Genomic DNA, 26665 nt, shown 5'->3' on the forward strand with positions numbered 1-26665 from the left:
ACAACTTAACATTCAAAACTACCTTCCATATTTTTTTGTTTGTTTCTATACCAAGAAAGGGAAACAGAAAAGAGCTGATTTAATAATGGGTTATTGAAAGATTTAGGGACTTGAATATTTGCAAAATGGTATGATATAGAAAGAGTGCTGGATTAGGAGTCAGACAACATGGGTTAAAACTCATGTTTGGCAAACTACTAATCATGCTTCTAGATCTGTAAAATGCAAATGATTATCCATGAACTTTCCACCTCTCAGGGCAGGAAAGAGGATCAAAATGAGCTAATTAATTTTTGCTAATTTCAGCAGAAACAGACTGACCTCTGTTTTGGCTAGAATCATGGAACATTTAACCTATAAGGTTTTGCAACTGCAAATTCCTTAGGGAAATAAACAGAACTTACTACCAGAAATTCCTGAGGTCTAATTCCATCTTTTCAAGAATGCTTTTTGATCTGGATAATTAATTACTCCTTAATTTGTCAAATAAATTTAATTTTTACCATATGGAGCCCTGTTGAGAGCTCACTTATCATTAAAATCTTTTTCCTTTCCTAGGCTTGTTTACAAATTGATCCTGCTGACAGGATATCATCTAGTGATCTTTTGCATCATGAGTATTTTACTAGAGATGGATTTATTGAAAAGTAAGCATTTTGAGTGAATGTGGGTTTTTTAAAAGCATTTTGTATTGGGAAATGTTACTAGCAGGAAAATTGCTATATAGATTACTTTTACATAACAAATATTCAGTTTAACAAAAATTTATTGAGTTATTGTATCAGGTATTGACTAGGAAGATAGACTTAACAAGTGTCATGAATGAAAAGCCTAATAATAGAATGGGCACAGTGGCTCACACCTGTAATTCCAGCACTTTGGGAAGCTGAGGCAGGCAGATTGCTTGAGCCCTGGAGTTCGCGACCAGCCTGGGCAACATAGGGGGACCCCCGTCTCTACAAAAAATAAAAAAATTAGCAGGGTGTGGTGGCACACGCTTGTAGTCCCAGCTACTCGGGAGGCTCAGATGGGAGGAGGGCTTAAACCCCAGAGGTGGAGGTTGCAGTGAGCTGAGATTGCACCACTGCACTCCAGCCTGGGTGACAGGTTGAGACCCTATCTCAAAAAAAGTCTAATAATAAAAAGTAATTGCAGCTAACATTCATTACACAGTTACCATGTACTAGGCAGTGTGCTCTGCTCTTTACATAGTACAGTTTCATTGTCATCATAGACCAGAGATAACATTAAATAAGCAATCAATACTTCTTAGCTTTATTCCTGTTTGGACGTCTGACTCAGAGAATAGTCTGGTTTTTCCTCTTCTGATGACATTCATTTATCATCATTAGCGTGCAATTCCCAAATGATTATTTTTCTACTTATTCTCTGTTGTAGTGCCTGTTGTCTTTTTTTTTTTTTTTTTTTTTTTTTTGAGATGAAGTCTCGCTCTGTTGCCCAAGCTGGGAGTGCAGTGGCACAATCTCGGCTCACTACAAACCTCCATCTCCCAGGTTCAAGCAATTCTCCTGCCTCAGCCTCCAGAGTAGCTAGGATTAGAGGCACATGCCACCACGCCCGGCTAATTTTTGTATTTTTAGTAGAGATGGGGGTTTTGCCATTTTGGCGAGGCTGGTCTCAAACTCCTGACCTCAGGTGATCCACCTGCCTTGCCCTCCCAAAGTGTTGGGATTACAGGCGTGAGCCACTGCGCCCAGCTGCAGTGCCTGTTGTTGTATCCTACCCATGAAATTGGAAGTTCCCTGAAGACAGGTGCCATGCTTCTTATGGCCCTTCTGTGCCCCACATTGCCTATGACATGCCCAGCATATAATCTGTATTACAGATTATCTAAATTACAATTTAGATTCATGAATCAGCCATATTTCTAAAAAAGCACCTTTTCTATTTGGGCTTTGAAAGAAACAGGAAAAGTTTCTCATTAACTGTAAAACCATTCAGCTTGTCTTTGGACATGACATTAGAAAGATGGACATCCATTAAAAATGTGATGGAGCTAAGGTCAGATATGGAAAAGTCCAGGAACTGCTATCGGAGATAGACTAAATAGAAAAAAGGAAAGAATCCTTGAGAGTGACTAGAACTTCGAGCATTTCAGGAATGTTACTGTAAAACAAAAAATAAGATGATGTATTTAAAGTGCCATTGGCAAGGTGCTGTGGCTCATGTCTGTAATCCCAGCATTTTGGGAGGCCAAGGTGGGCAGATCAACTGAGGTCAGGAGTTCAAGACCAGCTTGGCCAACATGGTGAAACCCCATCTCTACTAAAAATGCAAAAACTTAGTTGGGCGTGGGCATGTGCCTGTAGTCCCAGCTACTCAGGAGGCTGGGACAGAAGAGTCATTTGAACCCGGGAGGCTGAGGCTGCAGTGAGCCGAGATCACGCCACTGCACTCCAGTCTGGGTGACAGAGCGAGACTCCATCTCAAAAAATAAAAGAATAGGCTGGGCGCGGTGGCTCATGCCTGTAATCCCAGCACTTTGGGAGACCGAGGCGGGCAGATCATGAGGTCAGGAGATCAAGACCATCCTGACTAACGCGGTGAAACCCCGTCTCTACTAAAAATACAAAAACAAAATTAGCCAGATGTGGTGGCAGGCACCTGTAATCCCAGCTACTCAGGAAGCTGAGGCAGGAGAATGGTGTGAACATGGGAGGCAGAGCTTGCAGCAAGCGGAGATCGTGCCACTGCACTCCAGCCTGGGCGACAGAGCGAGACTCCGTCTCAAAAAATAATAAAAAATAAATAAAAAATAAAATAAAATAATAAAAAGTAAAAAAATGAAGTGCCATTGACAAAAAGTGGCAGTTATTGGCCGGGCATGGTAGCTCATGCCTGTAATCCCAGCACTTTGGAAGGCCGAAGCAGGCGGATTGCTTGAACGTAGGAGTTCGAGACCAGCCTGGGCAACGTGGCAAAACCCTGTCTCTACAAAAAATACAAAAATTATCTGGGTGTGTTGGTGTATACTTGTAGTCCCAGCCACTAGGGAGGCTGAGGTAGGGGATTGCTTGAGCCCAGGAGGTCAAGGTTGCAGTGAGCCATGAGTGGGTCGCTGCACTGCAGCCTGGGCAACAGAGAGAGACCCTGTCTCAAAAGAAAAGATGCCAGTTATTGAATTAAAAAGTTGCTTCATATCACTTCTACACAGACTAAGTTTATTTTTCTTGGACATTTAGATATTAGGCTTTTATTATTGTGGGGTGAAAGTACCTTGAGTTCAATTTATAGAATCCTTAGAAAATATTTGGGTCAGTCCTTTCCCTTTGATAAGATGCCTCTTTATTTCATGGACCTTCTGCAGTTCAAGGGAGATTTAACAGAAGTGTGACATTTTCTCATCTAACCAAACTAATCACACTGATTCTTTATTTTTTTCATCTCTTCACATTACTTGTCATTAGGCCTGTGCCCTGCACAGCACTGGCAAGAGTGGGCTGGACTAGGGAAGAATTCATTCATGGGCTGATGTTTTAAAACCTTCCCAAATTGATAGCTGTAGCTGCTTCAAGGAGGGGACTTGTGCAGTTCAGGGAAGGGGTGAGAAGGAAACTTTTCAGTATGGACTTTTGAACTTTGAACCACATGAATGGACTTTCTAATCAAAAATAACTTTTAAAAAGAAATCAAACTAAAACCAAAATAATCTCTCTCCAATATGAATGTATTTCTCTAGAGTAAGATTTTAGAAGCTAGTTAGTTCATTTTTAAAGTTCTATTACTTTAAAGAACCACAGCTGGGTGCAGTGGCTCACGCTTGTAATCCCAGCAACTTAGGGAGGCCGAGGCAGGTGGATCACCTGAGGTTGGGAGTTGGAGACCAGCCTGACCAACATGGAGAAACCCCATCTCTACTAAAAATACAAAATTAGCTGGGTGTGGTGGCACATGCCTGTAATCCCAGCTACTTGGGAGGCTGAGGCAGGAGAATTGCTTGAACCCAGGAGGTGGAGGTTGTGGTGAGACGAGATTGTGCCATTGCACTCATGCCTGGGCAACAAGAGCAAAACTCTGTCTCAAAAAAAAAAAAAAAAGAAGAAGAACCACAGAAAAGGTCAAAGTGGTCTGAGTCTTCCTTAAAAATAACAGTATCTTTATCAAAATTAAAAGCAATATTTTTCTGAGTAAAGTTTGCATCGCAAAAGGAATCTAATTAGTATAAATCTATTTTGTAAAAGTTTTATATAGTAGGTTCCCATAGCATAATTTTCGAAAGATGTATCTTTAGAAGAAAGCAATTTTTATTAGGTAAATGTTGGGCCATCTCTTGGCATGCATTATAATTAGACAGCATTATTTATGCTGTAGCTGAAATATAAATTAATTGATGAAATGGTTTATTCAAGATAAAATACTCCATCTGCATATATAAAAAGATTACTCGTTGATATTTCTTGTTTTATCAGATTCATGCCAGAACTGAAAGCTAAATTACTGCAGGAAGCAAAAGTCAATTTATTAATAAAGCCAAAAGAGAGTTCTAAAGAAAATGAACTCAGGAAAGATGAAAGAAAAACAGTTTATACCAATACACTGCTAAGTAGTTCAGTTTTGGGAAAGGTAAGAACTTTGGTTTTTGTTTCAGCTGGTATAATTATATTATAGTTAGACTCTAATGACAAAAATAACTGTTATCATGACTCAGATTTTGGATCTATCTATTCCAGGAAATAGAAAAAGAGAAAAAGCCCAAGGAGATCAAAGTCACAGTTATTAAAGTCAAAGGAGGAAGAGGAGATATCTCAGAACCAAAAAAGAAAGAGTATGAAGGTGGACTTGGTCAACAGGATGCAAATGAAAATATTCATCCTATGTCTCCAGATACAAAACTTGTAACCATTGAACCACCAAACCCTATCAATCCCAGCACTAACTGTAATGGCTTGAAAGAAAATTCACATTGCGGAGGTTCTATGACAATGCCACCCATCAATCTAACCAACAGTAATTTGATGGCTGCAAATCTCAATTCAAATCTCTTTCACCCCAGTGTGAGGTGAGCTGTAAGAGAGAAGAAACCTAAATAATACAATATTCCTGTATAATGGTATTTCAAAGAATCATGTTCATAGTGTCTGTATGTAAACTGAACTTGAAGAAAATATATTGAAAGTAAAGCTGTATAATGGGCCATTTACTAAGTGTTTCTTGTGGATGCTGTAGAAGAAATTAACTTTTCTTGGCCATATAGATGTTTAAATTTTCACTAATGTCTTTTGGAAAAACCTCATTAAAAAAAAAAGACCCTTCGAAAAATGTTTTTATTTTTGAAGAGAAAAAAAGTTGATATGTCCTAAGTTCTGGTATCAATGTGCCTTGGTGTAACAATATTTATTTCTGTATCATAGCAAATTCTCTAAGTGGAGAAAGGATAGTAAAAAAATAATCTTTCATAAGTCAAATAGCCTTTCAAGGTGAAATATTTTGGGAGAAAAATAGCCTATTAGGCCAGTTTTAGATTTAACGTCTGATACAGATTGAGAGACTGGTCCATGAGTCTGGTTAATCAAGGGCAGTGTGATGGATGGTGAGGGTCTGTCCAACAAGGCAGTAGGGCCACTTCAAAATTTAGGGAGACTACCGTCATTCTAGGGGAGAAGGAGACTGGATTCATTAGCCCAAGAGGATTCTAGCAGACTGGTTTGGGCTACAGGTTGTGAAGCCCAGTGGTCTGCAGAGGTGAACAAGTGGACATGTCCATGTCCGTCCAAAGGTACAGCAGGCTACAGACTGCAAGAGCCCAGTTGTTCTTGAGGTGATCCCAAAACCATGGTACCAGTAACAATGGTTGTAAGCCAGTCAGTCTTGGACATTAAGTTCATAAATTGAGAAAGCTGGTAGTTAAGAGATCCAAATTCAGAACAGATAGAAGGGAGGAAGTAGGCCAGCAGGAGTAACCCCACAACATGCCTGTCATCAATGGTGGCTGATGTTAACATGCACTAATTGTTTTCTGCCCTGTTACCACCTCTCTCCTTAGGGCAATTGGTAGGTAAGGACTCACTATTGCATTTTGGTACTCAGTGTTCAAACAGTAGACTTCCATGCCATAATTTATTCATTCTTGAAGCTAAAACAAAGGCATTTCGGCCGGGCATGGTGGCTCATGCCTGTAATCCCAGCAATTTGGGAGGCCAAGGCGAGTGTATCACTTTAGCTGAAGAGTTCGAGACCAGCCTGGCCAACATGGCAAAACCCTGTCTCTACAAAAAATACAAAAATCAGTTGGGCATGTTGGAGCGCACCAGTAATCCAGCTACTTGGGAGGCTGTGGCAAGAGAATCACTTGAACCCAGGAGACAGAGGTTACAGTGAGCCAAGATCATGACACTGCACTCCAGCCTGGGTGACAGAGTGAGATTCTGCCAAAAAAAAAAAAAAAAAAAAGGCATTTCTGGGGAGTTCTAATAACTTCTCATTCATTTTTAAATAATAGGTTAACTGAAAGAGCAGAAAAGAGACGCACTTCTTCACAATCTATTGGGCAAGTTATGCCTAATAGCAGGCAAGAGGATCCAGGTCCTATTCAAGTAAGGCAAGAAGCTACACATTAAAATATGGCCTCTTTTAACATTACTTCTTTTTTCCTTTTCTCTATCTGTAGGGCTCTAATAGGTTTTTGGTTGTTTGTTTGTTTTGTTTTTTTGAGACAGGATCTCTCTCTGTTGCCCAGACTGGAGTGTAGTGGTATGATCTCAGCTCACTGCAGCCTTGACCTCCTGGGCTCAAACAATCCTCCCACCTCAGCCTCCCAAGTAGCTGAGACTTCAGGCACGTGCCACCATACCCAGCTAATTTTGTTCATTTTTTGTAGCGACAAAGTCTCACTATGTTGCCTAGGCTGGTCTCAAACTCCTGGGCTCAAGGGATCCTCCCGCCTCAGCTTCCTAGGTGCTAGGATTACAAGTGCTAGGATTACAGGTGTGAGCCAACGCACCCAGCCTCTAACACTTTTAAAAATGTGCTTTAAGTTTCTTTTTTTCTTCCTGAGATGAAAATAGGCCATTATTTTCTAAGTGTTTTCACAATTAATTAAGTTCATATATCTTAATTTATCACAATTAATTAAGTTCATATATCTTAATTTATGTATTTAATATGTGACTTAGGCAGAGTAAGTTAAGATTTCCACCTTTGAAAGTCACAAGAGTTTTTTTTTCACTTCCAAAAAATGTTTTTAATATCTTTATGGATTAAAAACAATTGCCAAATAAACACAACTTATTTTCACTGGAAAAAATAATCAATGTAGTTCATCCCCCTCCCAACTTTTGTTTTGTTTTGTTTTTGGCTTATTTTGCATTATTCATCTCTAATGGGACCTCATAACTTTTTACATAGAAAGTGATTTATTCAAAATTGAAGCACAATGTTAATTATAATAACAAAAAACTGAAAACAATACAAACCTGTCTAAGAGCAGGTGACTAATTAAGTACATTAGGGTACATTAATACAGTGGAATACTACACATTACATTGTGGAAGAGTGTTCATTGACCTAGACACGATTTTATGATCTGTTTTCAAATGAACAAAAATCTGGTAACACAGAACGTTTCCCAGATGCTGGATGTGCAATTAATTTTTTTCCTTTGGGTTTTCCCAGTGTTTACAAAGCATATCATTTTCTAGGTAGATAAATAAGTTATTAAGAAAATGAACTGAAGCAATTTGTTCAAAGTCAGAGTGCAGTGAATAGTATTAAAAATGAAAAGTTAAGTTTGTAGTTCTGGCCAGGCACAGTGGCTCTCACCTGTAATCCTAGCATTTTGGGAGACTGAGCTGGGAGGATTGCTTGAGCCCAGGAATTTAAGATCAGCCTGGGCAACATAGCGAGACCCTGTCTGTACAAAAAATGAAATAAAATAAATTAGTCGTGTGTGGTGGCATGTGGCTGTGGTTTCAGACTGGGGGGCTGAGGTGGGACTATGGATTAAGTCCAAGAGGTTGAGGCTGCAGCCATAATGGTGCCACTGTATTTCAGCCTGGACAACAAAGCAAGGCTCTGTTTTAATAATAATAATAATAATAATAAGGCCGGGTGCAGTGGCTCATGCTTGTAATCCCAGCACTTTGGGAGCCCAAGGCAGAAGGATCACTTGAGCCCAGGAGTTTGAGATCAGCCTAGTCAACATGACAAGACCCCATCTCTACAAAAAATTTAAAAATTAACCAGGCATGGTGGTGTGTGCCTGTAGTCCCAGTTACTTAGGAGACTGAGGTGGGAAGATCACTTGAGCCCAGGGGGTTGACGCTGCAATGAGTCATGATCATGCCAGTGCACTCCAGCTGGGTGACAGCAAGACGCTGTCTCAAAATAATAATATTATTATTATTATTATTGTTGTGGTTCTCATGATCAAGACTATTATGCTCAGAATATTAAATATGCTAAAAATGTTTGCTTTATGAAACTTTTATTGGAGTTTGATCTGTTGATATGTTCAATAGTATTCTAAATCTTCTTAATTATTAAATTAATTGTTATGTCTATCTTATGCCATCCAAATGACTAGCAATTCTAGGATTGTCATTCTACAAATAGACACATTTCTTCAAGCTAACTCGTGTTTGTTTGTTTAGAGCCAAATGGAGAAGGGTATATTTAATGAGCGAACAGGTCACAGTGACTAAATGGCAAATGAGAACAAAAGGAAGCTGAATTTTTCCAGATCTGACAGGAAAGAATTCCATTTTCCAGAATTGCCTGTCACAATACAGTCAAAAGATACAAAAGGAATGGAAGGTACACATTTGTTGCATACCTTTACAATTACGATGATATCATTTATAAGATTTTTTCATAATATAACTTACATTTTATAGTGTGATTTAGGTAGAAAACAGTAAATTGGTGAGGAAAACATTTCAGCTGATGAGATTTTCTCCCCATTATCAAATAAGGGGTATGATTTTAAGGAGATAATTTTAAAGAGGCTTAGGCTTGTAATCCCAGCATTTTGGGAGGCCAGTGCAGGAGGATTGCTTGAGCCCAGGAGTTTGAGACCAGCCTGGGCAACATAGCAAAACCCTGTCTCTACAAAAAATAAAATAGCTTGGTGTGGTGGTGTGTGCCTGTGGTCCCAGCTACTTGGGAGGCTGAGGTAGGAGGATTACTTGACCCAGGAGGTTGAGACTGCAGTGAGCCGTGATCACGCCACTGTACTCCACCCCAGGATGACATAATGAGACCCTGTCTCTAAGAAAAAAAATTTTTTTTAATTAAAAAGAAAAAGAGAGGTTAAGACAGCTTTAAAGGGAAAAAGGGGTGGAGCCAAGATGGCCTAATAGGAACAGCTCCGGTCTCCAGCTCCCAGCCCCAGCGACACAGAAGACGGGTGATTTCTGCATTTCTGCTTGAGGTACCGGTTTCATCTCACTAGGGAGTGCCTAACAGTGGGTGCAGAACAGTCGGTGAAGCGCACTGTGCACGAGCCGAAGCAGGGCGAGGCATTGCCTCACTCGGGAAGCGCAAGGGGTCAGGGAGTTCCCTTTCCTAGTCAAAGAAAGGGGAAACAGACGGCACCTGGAATATCGGGTCAGTCCCATCCTAATACTGCGCTTTTCCAACGGGCCTGGAAAACGGCACACTAGGAGATTGTGTCCCGCACCTGGCTCGGAGGGTCCTATGCCCACGGAGTCTTGCTGATTGCTAGCACAGCAGTCTGAGATCACGCTGCAAGGCGGCAGCGAGGCTGGGGGAGGGGCGCCCGCCATTGCCCAGGCTTGCTTAGGTAAACAAAGCAGCCAGGAAGCTCGAACTGGGTGGAGCCCACCACAGCTCAAGGAGGCCTGCCTGCCTCTGTAGGCTCCACCTCTGGGGGCAGGGCACAGACAAACAAAAACTCAGCAAGAACCTCCACAGACTTAAATGTCCCTGTCTGACTGACAGCTTTGAAGAGAGTAGTGGTTCTCCCAGCACGCAGCTGGAGATCTGAGAACGGACAGACTGCCTCCTAAAGTGGGTCCCTCACCCCTGAGCAGCCTAACTGGGAGGCACCCCCCCAGTAGGGACAGACTGACACCTCATTCAACCGGGTACTCCTCTGAGACAAAACTTTCAGAGGAACTATCAGACAGCTGAATTTGTGGTCTCACAAAAATCCGCTGTTCTGCAGCCACCACTGCTGACACCCAGCCAAACAGGGTCTGGAGTGGACCTCTAGTAAACTCCAACAGACCTGCAGCTGAGGGTCCTGTCTGGTAGAAGGAAAACTAACAAACAGAAAGGACATCCACACCAAAAACCCATCTGTACATCACCATCATCAAAGACAAAAAGTAGATAAAACCACAAAGATGGGGAAAAAACAGAGCAAAAAAACTGGAAACTCCAAAAAACAGAGCACCTCTCCTCCTCCAAAGGACCGCAGTTCCTCACCAGCAACGGAACAAAGCTGGATGGAGGATGACTTTGATGAGTTGAGAGAAGAAGGCTTCAGACGATCAAACTACTCTGAGCTATGAGAGGAAATTCAAAACAATAACAAAGAAGTTAAAAACTTTGAAAAAAAATTAGAAGAATGGATAACTAGAATAACCAATGGACAGAAGGGCTTAAAGGAGCTGATGGAGCTGACAGCCAAGTTTCGAGAACTACGCGAAGAATGCAGAAGCCTCGTAGCAGATGCGATCAACTGGAAGAAAGGGTATCGCTGATGGAAGATGAAATGAATGAAATGAAGAGAGAAGGGAAGTTTAGAGAAAAAAGAATAAAAAGAAATGAACAAAGCCTCCAAGAAATTTGGGACTATGTGAAAAGACCAAACCTACGTCTGATTGGTGTACCTGAAAATGATGGGGAGAATGGAACCAAGTTGGAAAACACTCTGCAAGATATTATCCAGGAGAACTTCCCCAATCTAGCAAGGCAGGCCAGCATTCAGATTCAGGAAATACAGAGAACACCACAAAGATACTCCTCGAGAAGGGCAACTCCAAGACACATAATTGTCAGATTCACCAAAGTTGAAATGAAGGAAAAAATGTTAAGGGCAGCCAGAGAGAAAGGTCGGGTTACCCACAAAGGGAAGCCCATCAGACTAACAGCTGATCTCTCAGCAGAAACTCTACAAGCCAGAAGAGAGTGGGGGCTGATATTCAACATTCTTAAAGAAAAGAATTTTCAACCCAGAATTTCCTATCCCGCCAAACTAAGCTTCATAAGTGAAGGAGAAATAAAATACTTTACAGACAAGCAAACGCTGAGTGATTTTGTCACCACCAGGCCTGCCCTAAAAGAGCTCCTGAAGGAAGCACTAAACATGGAAAGGAACAACCGGTACCAGCCACTGCAAAAACATGCCAAATTGTAAAGACCATCGAGGCTAGGAAGAAACTATAGCAACTAACGAGCAAAATAACCAACTAACATCATAATGACAGGGTCAGATTCACACATAACAATATTAACGTTAAATGTAAATGGGCTAAATGCTCCAATCAAAAGACACAGACTGGCAAACTGGATAAGGAGTCAGGACCCATCAGTGTGCTGTATTCAGGAAACCCATCTCACGTGCAGAGACACATATAGACTCAAAATAAAGGGATGGAGGAAGATCTATCAAGCAACTGGAAAACAAAAAAAGGCAGGGGTTGCAATCCTAGTCTCTGATAAAATAGACTTTAAACCAACAAAGATCAAAAGAGACAAAGAAGGCCATTACATAATGGTAAAGGGATCAATTCAACTAGAAGAGCTAACTATCCTAAATATATATGCACCCAACACAGGAGCACCCAGATTCATAAAGCAAGTCCTCAGTGACCTACAAAGGGACTTAAACTCCCACACAATAATAATGGGAGATTTTAACACCCCACTGTCAACATTAGACAGATCAACGAGACAGAAAGTTAAAAAGGATATCCAGGAATTGAACTCAGCTCTGCACAAAGTGGACCTAATAGACATCTACAGAACTCTCCACCCAAAATCAACAGAATATACATTTTTTTCAGCACCACACCACACCTATTCCAAAATTGACCACATAGTTGGAAGTAAAGCTCTCCTCAGCAAATGTAAAAGAACAGAAATTATAACAAACTGTCTCTCAGACCACAGTGCAATCAAACTAGAACTCAGGATTAAGAAACTCAGTCAAAACCGCTCAACTACATGGAAACTGAACAACCTGCTCCTGAATGACTATTGGGTACATAATGAAATGAAGGCAGAAATAAAGATGTTCTTTGAAACCAACGAGAACAAAGACACAACATACCAGAATCTCTGGGACACTTTCAAAGCAGTGTGTAGAGGGAAATTTATAGCACTAAATGCCCACAAGAGAAAGCAGGAAAGATCCAAAATTGACACCCTAACATCACAATTAAAAGAACTAGAAAAGCAAGAGCAAACACATTCAAAAGCTAGCAGAAGGCTAGAAATAACTAAAATCAGAGCAGAACTGAAGGAAATAGAGACACAAAAAACCCTTCAAAAAATTAATGAATCCAGGAGCTGGTTTTTTGAAAAGATCAACAAAATTGATGGACCACTAGCAAGACTAATAAAGAAGAAAAGAGAGAAGAATCAAATAGATGCAATAAAAAACGAAAAAGGGGATATCACCACCGATCCCACAGAAATACAATCTACCATCAGAGAATACTACAAACACCTCTATGCAAATAAACTAGAAAATCTAGAAGAAATGGATAAATTCCTCGACAAATACACCCTCCCAAGACTAAACCAGGAAGAAGTTGAATCTCTGAATAGACCAATAACAGGTTCTGAAATTGTGGCAATAATCAATAGCCTACCAACCAAAAAGAGTCCAGGACCTGATGGATTCACAGCTGAATTCTACCAGAGGTACAAGGAGGAACTGGTACCATTCCTTCTGAAATTATTCCAATCGATAGAAAAAGAGGGAATCCTCCCTAACACATTTTATGAAGCCAGCATCGTCCTGATACCAAAGCCTGGCAGAGACATAACCAAAAAAGAGAATTTCAGACCAATATCCTTGATGAACATTGATGCAAAAATCCTCAATAAAATACTGGCAAACCGAATCCAGCAGCACATCAAAAAGCTTATCCACCATGATCAAGTGGGCTTCATCCCTGGGATGCAAGGCTGGTTCAACATACGCAAATCAATAAATGTAATCCAGCATATAAACAGAACCAAAGACAAAAACCACATGATTATCTCAATAGATGCAGAAAAGGCCTTTGACAAAATTCAACAACCCTTCATGCTAAAAACTCTCAATAAATTAGGTATTGATGGGATGTATCTCAAAATAATAAGAGCTATCTACGACAAACCCACAGCCAATATCCTACTGAATGGGCAAAAACTGGAAGCATTCCCTCTGAAAACTGGCACAAGACAGGGATGCCCTCTCTCACCGCTCCTATTCAACATAGTGCTGGAAGTTCTGGCCAGAGCAATCAGGCAGGAGAAGGAAATAAAGGGTATTCAATTAGGAAAAGAGGAGGTCAAATTGTCCCTGTTTGCAGATGACATGATTATATATCTAGAAAACCCCATTGTCTCAGCCCAAAATCTCCTTAAGCTGATTAGCAACTTCAGCAAAGTCTCAGGATACAAAATTAATGTACAAAAATCACAAGCATTCTTGTACACCAATCACAGACAAACAGAGAAGCAAATCATGAGTGAACTCCCATTCACAATTGCTTCAAAGAGAATAAAACACCTAGGAATCCAACTTACAAGGGATGTGAAGGACCTCTTCAAGGAGAACTACAAACCACTGCTCAATGAAATAAAAGAGGATACAAACAAATGGAAGAACATTCCATGCTCATGGGTTGGAAGAATCAATATCGTGAAAATGGCCATACTGCCCAAGGTAATTTATAGATTCAATGCCATCCCCATCAAGCTACCAATGAGTTTCTTCACAGAATTGGAAAAAACTACTTTAAAGTTCATATGGAACCAAAAAAGAGCCCGCATCGCCAAGTCAATCCTAAGCCAAAAGAACAAAGCTGGAGGCATCACGCTACCTGACTTTAAACTATACTACAAGGCTACAGTAACCAAAACAGCATGGTACTGGTACCAAAACAGCATGGTACTGGTACCACAACAGAGACATAGATCAATGGAACAGAACAGAGCCCTCAGAAATGATGCCACATATCTACAACTATCTGATCTTTGACAAACCTGACAAAAACAAGAAATGGGGAAAGGATTCCCTATTTAATAAATGGTGCTGGGAAAATTGGCTAGCCATATGTAGAAAGCTGAAACTGGATCCCTTCCTTACACCTTATACAAAAATTAATTCAAGATGGATTAAAGACTTATATGTTAGACCTAAAACCATTAAAATCCTACAAGAAAACCTAGGCAATACCATTCAGGACATAGGTGTGGGCAAAGACTTCATGTCTAAAACACCAAAAGCAATGGCAACAAAAGCCAAAATTGACAAATGGGATCTCATTAAACTAAAGAGCTTCTGCACAGCAAAAGAAACTACCATCAGAGTGAACAGGCAACCTACAGAATGGGAGAAAATTTTTGCAACCTACTCATCTGACAAAGGGCTAATATCCAGAATCTACAATGAACTCAAACAAATTTACAAGAAAAAAACAACCCCATCAAAAAGTGGGCAGAGGACATGAACAGACACTTCTCAAAAGAAGACATTTATGCAGCCAAAAAACACATGAAGAAATGCTCATCATCACTGGCCATCAGAGAAATGCAAATCAAAACCACAATGAGATACCATCTCACACCAGTTAGAATGGCCATCATTAAAAAATCAGGAAACAACAGGTGCTGGAGAGGATGTGGAGAAATAGGAACACTTTTACACTGTTGGTGGGACTGTAAACTAGTTCAACCATTGTGGAAGTCAGTGTGGCGATTCCTCAGGGATCTCGAACTAGAAATACCATTTGACCCAGCCATCCCATTACTGGGTATATACCCAAAGGACTATAAATCATGCTGCTATAAAGACACATGCACACGTATGTTTATTGCGGCACTATTCACAATAGCAAAGACTTTGAACCAACCCAAATGTCCAACAATGATGGACTGGATTAAGAAAATGTGGCACATATACACCATGGAATACTATGCAGCCATAAAAAATGATGAGTTCGTGTCCTTTGTAGGGACATGGATGAAACTGGAAAACATCATTCTTAGTAAACTATCGCAAGGACAAAAAACCAAACACCGCATGTTCTCGCTCATAGGTGGGAATTGAACAATGAGAACTCATGGACACAGCAAGGGGAACATCACACTCCGGGGACTGTTGTGGGGTGGGGGGAGGGGGGAGGGACAGCATTAGGAGATACACCTAATGCTAAATGACGAGTTAATGGGTGCAGGAAATCAACATGGCACATGGATACATATGTAACAAACCTGCACATTGTGCACATGTACCCTAAAACCCTAAAGTATAATAATAAAAAAAAATTAAAAAAAAAAAAAAAGACAGCTTTAAAGGGTAAATTTTTAAATTTTATTTATTTATTTATTTAAGGCAGAGTCTCACTCTGCTGCCCAGGCTGGACTGCAGTGTTGCAATCACGGCTCAGTGCAACCACCACCTTCCAAGTTCAAGTGATTCTTGTGCCTAGCCTCCTGAGTAGCTGGGACTACAGGTGCCCACCATCACGCCTGGCTAATTTTTGTATTTTTAGTAGAGACGGGGGTTTCACCATTTTGGCCAGGCTGGTCTCGAACTCCTGACCTCAGGTTATCCACCCGCCTCGACCTCCCAGAGTGCTGGGATTACAGGCATGAGCCATTGCAGCTGGCTGCAAAGGATAAATTTTTTATTAGCTCCATGTTGTTGAAATGTTAGAGCAGTATTTGAGAAATTTTGTTTAGTATATGACCTGGAGTAAATTGCCTTTCTACGTTTCTTCATGGTCATTTACCCATATAGTAGCAGAAATTTTATATGTATTTTGGGCATCCAAGGATTAAATATATAAGATTTATAGGCTGGGCACGGTGGCTCACGCCTGTAATCCCAGCACTTTGGGAGGCCAAGGTGGGCAGATCACCTGAGGTCAGGAATTTGAGACCACCCTGGCCAATATGGCAAAACCCCATCTCTATTAGCCAGGCGTGGTGGCTCATGCCTGTAATCCTGGCTATTTGGGAGGCTGAGGCAGGAAAATCGCTTGAAACCGGGAGGCAGAGGTTGCAGTGAGCCAAGATCACGCCACTGCACTCCAGCCTGGGTGACAGAGTGAGATTCCATCTCAAAAAAAAAAAAAAAAAGATTTATAAACTTAAGATTTATATCAGAATGAAACTCACTTTTGTCTTGAATAAATGTTGTTTCTTTGAAGAACAGTGACACCTTGTGAAAAGTTAATATAATAGCAAGAATATCGTCCTTGTACAGTTCAAGAGGAATTATCTGATCCACTTAACAGTTACACTGAGAATAATAAAATAAAATAAAATAAATGTCTTATTTTAATACTTAGACTATTTGTAATGTTATAAAACAAATAATTTACCGTATTTTACCATTACAACTCATAATTTATTTTGTTCCTTTGTAATAAACTAAGAAACTGACTTAGTGGATATCAGAATTTCTATTTGAAATTCTTGGAAAGGAAAGTAAAATTTCAAAGTAGGAATAACAAATTTTCATTGTTTTGTATATTTTTGCAAAAGTTAAACAGATAAAAATGCTGAAGAGGGAGTCAAAGAAAACAGATTCATCTAAGATATCAACTTAACGTGGATCAAAATCAAGAAAAACAAGAGGTAACTCTTTTTGTATATAGCTTTTACTAAGGCATGTTGTTTAGAGGATTTGACTCAGTGTATAAATTTAGTTATTACTATTGGAAAGCTATATAAAAATTCAAAATTTTATAATCTTTGAACTCAAGAAACAGATCTATATTTTTCTGGAATAAGCCATTAATAAAAGTTTCTAAAAGTTATTTTTTGGTGGGTAATGTTGAATGATTAGAATGCATGGCACCCAGGGAAAATAGTATCTGTATGGTGTGTAGTGTCAGATATCAGACAGGTAAGTCAGACTAGTGAAAATGCATAATGGTATAAATATAAGGTTATATGGCCACAAGCATGTGTGTCTTTGTCTTTAAGCCTCTTCCTTCCTTCTTGTTTTCTCTCCAGTTTATTCCCCTATCTATCTCTGCTGTCTGCCTACTGCCCTATTTTCACAAATATTTGCTCTCAGCTAACTATCAGGTAATATTGTTGAAATATTCCCAGTCCCTACCCACCAGAGAGATTCTCAAATTTTATTTGAAAATCTTGAAGCCTGTAATATCCAAATGAATGCTCTAAAAAGACAGTCTTTTAAGAGAAAGAGATTGTACTGAGCACCCACTGAATTAAATCATATCGATGGCCTCCTATTCTGCACTTGTGAGGTCATCTCTGTATGTGATTTATCAACTTCTGTTTTTGTTTTTGTTTTTTGTTTTTTTTTTTGAGACGGAGTCCCGCTCTGTAGCCCAGGCTGGAGTGCAGTGGCGCGATCTCGGCTCACTGCAACCTCTGCCTCCCGGGTTCACGCCATTCTCCTGCCTCAATCTCCCGAGTAGCTGGGACTACAGGCACACGCCACCATGCCTGGCTAATTTTTTTAAAAAATATTTTTAGTAGAGACGGGGTTTCACTGTGTTAGCCAGGAAGGTCTTGATCTCCTGACCTCGTGATCCTCCCGCCTGGGCCTCCCAAAGTGCTGGGATTATAGGCGTGAGCCACCGCACCCGGCCCAACTTCTGTTTTTTTAAAAAATAAAATTTATTACAGTTTTACTCATGATAAAATTAGTAAATACTTATTTGAAGAAATTAAAAATATTTTTAAAAATCTGAAACTCTGTAAGACAGCATTTTAACAAGGCTACTTGATCTCTATAATATTTGGATAAGAGGGTTATCAGACACTATTAGATGTATTCTCACTGTGACATTTAGGGCTATCTCTTTAGTCTTGGCCTAGAGCTTAAGAACTCCACAGTCCACTTTGCAGAGAAGAAATGTAGAATAAGGACGCCATTAGGCCGGGCACAGTGGCTCACACCTGTAATCCCAGCATTTTGGGAGGCTGAAGAGGGTGGATCACCTGAAGTCAGGAGTTCAAGACCAGCCTGGCCAATGTGGTGAAACCCCATCTCTACTAAAAATATAAAAATTAGCTTGGTGTGGTGGCTCATGCCTGTAATCCCAGCTACTCGGGAGGCTGAGGCAGGAGAATTGCTTGAACCTGGGAGGTGGAGATTGCGCGGTGAGCCGAGATCAAACCATTGCACTCCAGCCTAGACAACAAGAGTGAAACTCCGTCACAAAAAAAAAAAAAGAAAGCCATTATTAGTCATCTTTCAGTTCATTATAAAAAGTAATAAGGTGGCTTTAAACTTTTAAATTTGGGTGACATACTCATGTCACAGCATGTTGCACAGCATACCATTTGTACATTTTTTCAATCATTGGGTGAGTTAGGGCTCCTGAGGTAGGCAGACTATTAATGTGCCTCATGTGTTTATCCCATTGTCCTATGAGAGTCCCCAGGAACTAAAATTACTTTCTAGTCCAGGAAAAAAGGAACTCTGCAGGAAAAAAGACCCTTCTGTGATTTTTAGGATAAATAATAAATTAAGAAGGGAAAACATCTTGTTCATATGATATAGAACTCCAGAAAAAATGAAGTCGTCAGTGTTGGTTATAGTTTATTTGTACTGCTTATTCAAATGCATCTCTGACAAGTGACTGAAATTGCATATAAGGCTAGTACAACTGGTTTTGATAAATGTCAGAATTAAGAAAATTTCTTAAATTTTGAGTCTGTAGTTTATTTTAGAGCATGAGAGAATATGACATATTTTTAAAAACATAAGATAGGGAATTGCTAGTTATTTTTTCTATTCTTGGCTCTGTATTGACTTGGTTTTTGAACTATACAGTCAGATCCAAGCACTTCTCAGGTTTACTTTATTTTTTATTATTATTTATTTATTTATTGGGACAGAGTCTCACTCTGCCACGCAGGCTGGAGTACAGTGGTGTGATCTTAGCTCACCACAACCTCCGCCTCCTGGGTTCAAGCAATTTTCCTGTCTCAGCCTCCTGAGTAGCTGGGATTACAGGTGCCCGCCACCATGCCTGGCTAATTTTTGTATTTTTAGTATAGACGGGGTTTCGCCATGTTGTCCAGGCTGGTCTCGAACTCCTGACCTCAGGTAATCTGCCTGCCTCGGCCTCCCAAAGCGCTAGGATTACAGGTGTGAGCCGCCACGCCCTGCCAGGTTTACTTTAAACTCTTTTAGGCATCTTAAATGCACGCATGCATTGAATAGTTTCTATAACCAGAGAGAGACTCTAAATTACTGCGAATGAGTGAGTTAGGCAAGAGAGAAAAGAGTCCATACAAAGGCCACCTTTTGTTTTGTTGAATGATGATAATAAGGAATACATTGCTAAATAGTTTCCCTGTACCTTATGAAACAACCCGTAGGGGCAAAGTACAAGTATTTATCTCTGGCTGTATTTCCTTAGCCAAAGACTCACCATGTCCTCAATTAAAGACCTGTTTCTATTTACTTTTTAGAATACAGGAAATGCACAAACTGAAAGGAAGAAGAACTTGCCAGATGTAGAGTAGAAAATGCAGCAGCTGAAAATTCAGGGAATCCCAGAATCACTGTATGGTTTTTAAAAAATCTTTTTTATTAATGTTACATATACAAAAATGCTAACTAGAGAATTTTACAGGTATATCATAAATCCTGTTAGTTATATGTACATTCACCTAAATTTGTTTTTAAATTTATTAAGCTTTAAATTATTCATGTTTTCTTGATTTGAACATGAATTTATAAAAACTACCTGACTGGTACATCCTAATAAAATTGCAGCTTACATTTAGTCATATAATTTTATTTGATCACCTATTCTTTCAATCATACTTGATTAGTGGTCATTCTTAGCATTGGTTTAGGGCTTTATAATTACAGAAGGAAAAGTTTCTAAATGTGTGATAAAGTAAGATCCTGATGTCTGGGAACACCAAACATTTCTGAGCAAACAAATATACTTGATAAGCATGTAACATGGGTTTGGCTTCACAATGAACTTTCTGAGGCAGCATTTAAACATATGAAGATTGTTTAAAAGGATGGAAATTGGTCGGGCACGGTGGCTCATGCCTGTAATCCCAGCACTTTGGGTGGCCGAGGCAGGTGGATCATGAGGCCAGGAGTTCGAGACCAGTCTGGCCAGCATGGTGAAACCCCGTCTCTACTAAAAATGCAAAAAATTAGCCGGGCATGATGGCGTGCACCTGTAATCCCAGCTACTCAGAGGCAGAGGCAAGAGAATTGCTTGAACCCGGGAGGCGGAGATTGTAGTGAGCCAAGATCACGCCACTACACTCCAGCCTGAGCAACAGAGTTAGACTCCATCCCACCGCCCCCCGCAAAAAAAAAAAAGATGGAAGTTGAGCAAGGAATTGAAGCAAATCTTTTGGTTTGACTAGCATGTTTATAATTTAGTAATTTACATATAATTTAGCATTAATAAAGTCAGAGTTTTGGTAGCGTATATTTACATTCCAGTCCCTGATTCTTACTAGCTTGGTTTCTAATTAGGGTGGAGATGGCCATTGTGAGGGGAAGAATTTGAAGGGAAACAGGTTTTTTTTCTGGTAGTGTCTTTTCTTTTAAATAGTCCTAAAAATACAAGGTGACAACTCTTCCCGTTTTGTTTATCTACAATAGAAATGTGATGTGAGTTGTTGTTAAGACAGCCATCCATGTGCATGAGCATCATCCAGCTTTTTTTTGTTAGCAAAACATTTACTGTTTTCTTCTCCCTTTTAAGACTCTGTTGGTGTGATAATTTGATTTGAAATTATAAAGTCATCTCTTCTCTGCCTACTTCTTTTTTTTTGCCATGATTACTGAGTGGATAACACAAGCCGTGACATGATACAAACTGTACTTATACTTAGTGATCTCTGCCTTCTCGTAGCCACATAACCTCGAGTCAGTTATCTCCTATAACACATAGGCCTCTTTAAATGAGTTCTTAATAAAATATTTGAGCCATTGTTTTAAAAGCTATTCATGGCTGGGTGCGATGGCTCATGCCTGTAATCCCAGCACTTTGGGAGGCTGAGGCAGGCGGATCACTTGAGGTCAGGAATTCGAAACCAGCCTGACCAACACAGTGAAACCCCATCTCTACTAAAAATGCAAAAATTAGCTGGGCGTGGTGGTGCACGCCTGTAATCCCAGCTACTCAGGAGGCTGAGACAGGAGAATCGCTTGAATCCGGGAGGCCAAGGTTGCAGAGAGCCAAGATCATGCCATTGCACTCCAGCCTGTGTGACAAGACTGAGACTCTGTCTCAAAACACACACACACACACACACACACACACACAAGCTATTCATGGTCGGGCACAGTGGCTCATGCCTATAATCCCAGCACTTTGGGAGGCTGAGGTGGGCAGATCACCTGAGTTCGGGAGTTTGAGACCAGCCTGACCAACATGGAGAAACCCCGTCTTTACTAATAATACAAAAATTAGCCGGGCGTGGTGGCACATGCCTGTAATCCCAGCTACTCGGGAGGCTGAAGCACGAGAATCACTTGAATCCAGGAGGAGGAGGTTGTGGTGAGCCAAGATCGTGCCATTGAACTCCAGCCTAGGCAACAAGAGTGAAACTCCGTCTCAGAAAAAAAAAAAAGAAAGAAAGAAAAAAAGAAAAAAAAAAGCTATTCGTTACATTCGTGGTCAAAAATATGTTCTGTTGGTCAGCAATGAAAGCACTTATTTATAATTTAGCAGCGTCTCTGGTCTAAAAATAAAGAAAATATATAATGTTTATAAAATATTTAAAAATAATATGGTATTCAAATGTTAAATTTTTTTATCTGTGATCTGAGGGACCAAAATAGACGCCCCTTTATCAACTAAGATGGACCCTAATGTTAAGGAAACAAAAATTACCTCTGGGTTGAGGGTTCAGGGCTCAGCTCGCATGACAACTTTCTAAATTCCTAGGCTGTAAGAAAAATCACACTCTTGCGGGGCACGGTGGCTCACGCCTATAATCCCAGCACTTTGGGAGGCCAACGCAGGCGGATCACCTGAGATCAGGACTTCGAAACCAGCCTGACCAACATGGCAAAATGCTGTCTCTAGTAAAAATACAAAAATTAGCCGGGTGTGGTGGTGCACGCCTGTAATCCCAGCTACTTGGGAGCCTGAGGCAGGAGAATCCCTTGAACCTGGGAGGCAGAGGTTGCAGTGAGCTGGAGGGGGCCACTGCACTCCAGCCTGGAAGACAAGAGTGAGACCACGTCTCAAAAAAAAAAAAAAAAAAGAAAGAAAAGAAAAAGAAAAACCACACTCTTGCTAAACTCCCTAACAACAGGAGCTGTCAGGCAAATTCCTATTCCTGATTTACAACCTAGACTACTACACCTCTGATTGAATAGAGATCTGTGTGTGTGTGTGTGTGTGTGTGTGTGTGTGTGTGTGTGTGTGTGTGTAGAGACAGGGTCTTGTTCTGCTGCCCAGGCTGGTCTGGAACTCCTGACCTCAAGCAGTCCTCTCACCTTGGCCTCCCAAAGTGTTGGGATTACAGGCATGAGCCAGCACGCCTGGACACAAACATTCTTTCCTGGTAAGCAACTATAGACCTTAAGTAAGTTTCAGCCAGTTTATAGAGACTGCACAAACTGTCTTTATGTCTTATAGTTCACCTTTTGATGTAAAGAGACAAATTCTACTCATCTTAATGCTTAAAGTCCCATTCCAAAGTGAACATGGGATGTATATTATATTTATATGTGTTTGCCCATTGCACATGTGCTCTGTTCCTCTCATATATAACTTTCCCCGCAAACCTGCTGAATATGTATGACTCTCTTGTGTTGTACAGGCCCTGTAAGGCATTATTTATTTTGGATTTAATTTGCTCTTCTTTTCCTAGCTTCTGAAGGTGGAGGCTGAGGTCACTGATTTGAAACCTTTCTTTTCTAATATGAGCATTTAAAACTTTAAATTTCCTTTTATAGCTGCCTCCTACAAATTTAAATGTTATTATCCTATCATCAGTGAAAATATTTCCCAACTTCCTTTTTTATTTTTTCTTTGATCCATTTATTTAGAAATCTGTTTTTAATTACTGTCTATTTGGAGGTGTTCCAAATATCTTTCTGTTATTGATTTTTAATTCAATTTCAATGTGGTCAGAGAATATACTCTATATTATTATTATTATTATTATTATTTTTTTTTTACTGGAAAAATTTAATTTAATTTTTTTTTTTTAATTTTTTTTGCATACAAAAACAATAAACATTTTCTAAAAATACATACAAACAAAAAGATGCATATCAAACATATTAGGAAGGTTGCACATGGGAAGTCGGGGAATAGAAATGGGGGGTGGGAGTTAAAATAAATGAGAGAGGGACTTTATATGGATCAGTGATAATAACTCAATCCTCTATTTGATAAAGAAGAGGGAGAAGGAAGAGGAAGAAAAAGAAAGTGGGATAAAGGATCAGAAAGGGAGGAAAATAGAAAAAATTAGAGTATGACTCCAGGGTAGACCTGTTTTGTTGTCACTGAGTTGGTTGGTTGGTTTGTCTGTTGTATTCTTCATGTTTCGCCAAGTTGGCCAGACTGATCTCGAACTCCTAGCCCGAAGTGATCAACCCGCCTCGCCCCCCAGAGTGCCGGGACCACAGGCGTGAGCCACCACGTCCAGCCCCCACATTGCTTCTGGCCTCCGTGGTAGACCTCCCAGACGGAGCGGCCAGGCAGAGGAGCTCCTCACTTCTACCCAGACACGGGGCGGCCGGGCAGAGGAGCTCCTCACTTCCCAGACGGGGCGGCCAGGCAGAGACGCTCCTCACTTCTTCCCAGACGATAGGTGGCCGGGCAGAGGCGCTGCTCACTTCCCAGACGATGGGTGGCCGGGCAGAGGCGCTCCTCACTTCTTCCCGGACGGGGTGGCCGGGCAGAGGCGCTCGTCACTTCCCAGACGGGGCGGCCGGGCAGAGGCGCTCCTCACTTCCCAGACGATGGGTGGCCGGGCAGAGGCACTCCTCACTTCCCAGATGGGGCAGCCGGGCAGAGACGGAGTCTCGCTCTGTCGCCCAGGCTGGAGTGCAGTGGCGCAATCTCGGCTCACTGCAAGCTCCGCCTCCCGGGTTCACGCCATTCTCCTGCCTCAGCCTCTCCGAGTAGCTGGGACTACAGGCGCCTGCCACCACACCCGGCTAATTTTTTGTATTTTTAGTAGAGACGGGGTTTCACCGTGGTCTTGATCTCCTGACCTCGTGATCCGCCCGCCTCGGCCTCCCAAAGTGCTGGGATTACAAGCGTGAGCCACCGCGCCCGGCCCTCTATATTATTTTAATCCTTCTAAATCCATTGATTCTTGTTCAATATCCTAGCATAAGGTCTATCTTAGTGAATATTTGTACTTAAGAAGAATGTATATTCTGCTGAAAATGGGTGTAGTGTTCCATAAATGTCAATTAGGTCAAGTTGGTTGATGGTGCATTTAAATCTCATATCTTTACTGATTTTCAGTTTACTTTTTGAATCAATTACTGAGGGAAGACTGTTGAAATCCTCAATTATAATCGTGGATTTGTCTGTTGCTCTTTTCATCAGTTGCTTTATGTATTTTGAAGCTCCATTATTAGCTGCATATATATTTAGAGCTATAATATTTCTGATAAAATTGACCTTTACCTGTTATCACATGCTTGAAAACAGTTGTTTTATATATTTCGTACAGTTTTATTATTATTTAAGGTAAAGCCAATACCTGTTACTCCAACATGGCTATCACCAGAAGTTCAGTTAAAGAGTTTTTTTTTTTTTTTTTTTGAGACGGAGTCTCCCTCTGTCACCCAGGCTGGAGTGCAGTGGCGCCATCTCGGCTCGCTGCAAGCTCCACCTCCCAGGTACACACCATTCTCCTGCCTCAGCCTCCCAAGTAGCTGGGACCACAGGCACCCGCCATCACGCCCACCTAATTTTTTGTATTTTTAGTAGAGACGGGGTTTCATCGTGTTAGCCAGGATGGTCTCAATCTCCTGACCTCGTGATCCACCCCTCTCGGCCTCCCAAAGTGCTGGGATTACAGGCGTGAGCCACTGCGCCCAGCCTAAAGAGTTAATAAGGCTGGGCCCAGTGGCTCATGCCTGTAATCCCAGCACTTTGGGAGGCTGAGGGGGGGTGGATCACCTGAGGTCAGGAGTTCAAGACCAGCCTGGCCAACACGGTGAAACCCCATCTCTACTAAAAACACAAAAAATTATGCGGGTGTGGTGGTGGGTGCCTGTAATCTCAGCTATTTGGGAGGCTGAGACAGGAGAATAGCTTGAACCCAGGAGACGGAGGTTGTAGTGAGCGGAGATTGCACCATTGCACTCCAGCCTGGGCCACAAGAGCAAAACTCCATCTCAAAAAGGAAAAAGGGAGTTCTTAAAGGAGATCTTGTCACTATTGTGAATAATGGAGATCTATTGACTAACATAATGACATTTATCTTAAAAATTTTAAAGTACTTTTAGAGTCATTGCCACAGGTTATAGCTCTTTTTATGTAAATTGACCTTGATTGTATTGTCTGATGTTTTAGTTGAAGACCATACCTAAGGGTGTGGATATGGGGACAGAAAGTTGTCCCCTTATTCTATAAGTAGAAGCCTGCTCATACATTTTTTGTACTTATTTTGATTATTGTAATGATCAATTATTACATAATTGCTGATGACGTGAACTTTTTGCCAGTAATATAATAAAACGTCAGCAGTGAATGTACTTGGTAGGGTGGATAGTAGGGTGGATATTTTATTGGCTAATAATACTTGTCAAAAGCTATTTGGTCTGGCAATAGTGTTTATGTTTCATTTCTAGTCTGTTTTCATTTTCCACATATGATTCTATCTTGTAAATCTTTTTTTTACAAAGCACCTTTTTTTAAGCAAATGGTTGAAGTAATGAGCTGCTTACATCAAAATAAAAAGGCCAGGTGTAGTGGTGTGCACCTGTAGTCCCAGCTACTTGAGAGGCTGAGGTGGGAGGAACACTTGTGCCCAGGAGTTTGAGGCTGGCCCGGGCAATGTAGCAAGACCCTATCACTTAAGGAGGAGGAGAAGGAGGAGAATGAAGGAAGGGAGGGAGGGAAGAACAGCAGCAACAAATGAAAAATGTGAGGTGAGAGGATCGTTTGAGCCCAGGAGTTCAAGGCCCCACTAGGCAACATAGTGAGACCCTGTATCTTAAAAGAAGAAGAGAAGAAGAAGAAAATAAAAGAAAGAAAGAAGAAGAAAAAAAGGAAATGATCCATTTGGCTAGAACATGAGAACATTAATATAGGTCTCAGAGTCCTTGAAAAAAGATATAGTCTTGATTTCTGTGTTTATTATTTATATTCCAAGCTTGTAGTCTTTTCATCTATTCTCCCTGAGGAGAATGATTTCCAGAGTCTCAGTAAAAATAGTTTAAAGTGTAGTTTCAGTGTCTACTAAGGCCACAAGTATGGTAGACTACTGCAGAGTCAACATTTTCCTCAAATTCAAGGTTAAGAAAGTATAGCTTTTTTTTATTTTTTTATTTTTTGAGACAGTC

At 40.7% G+C, this 26665-nt stretch overlaps 1 protein-coding gene across 1 annotated transcript in view; it reads left to right on the forward strand.

Moving 5' to 3' along the window:
* The window catches only part of CDKL3 (cyclin dependent kinase like 3), a 145388-nt gene that overhangs the window by 58953 nt on the left and 59770 nt on the right, over nt 1-26665 (forward strand). The window contains 8 exon segments of the mRNA XM_063611651.1: nt 559-647; nt 4431-4584; nt 4692-5020; nt 6461-6554; nt 8610-8772; nt 16693-16753; nt 16755-16785; nt 19609-19703. Coding sequence (XP_063467721.1) covers nt 559-647; nt 4431-4584; nt 4692-5020; nt 6461-6554; nt 8610-8772; nt 16693-16753; nt 16755-16785; nt 19609-19662 — 975 coding nt within the window. The 3' untranslated portion in view covers nt 19663-19703.

The sequence above is a fragment of the Symphalangus syndactylus genome, chromosome 11 (assembly GCF_028878055.3).
Source record: "Symphalangus syndactylus isolate Jambi chromosome 11, NHGRI_mSymSyn1-v2.1_pri, whole genome shotgun sequence".
NCBI classification, from domain to species: domain Eukaryota; kingdom Metazoa; phylum Chordata; class Mammalia; order Primates; family Hylobatidae; genus Symphalangus; species Symphalangus syndactylus.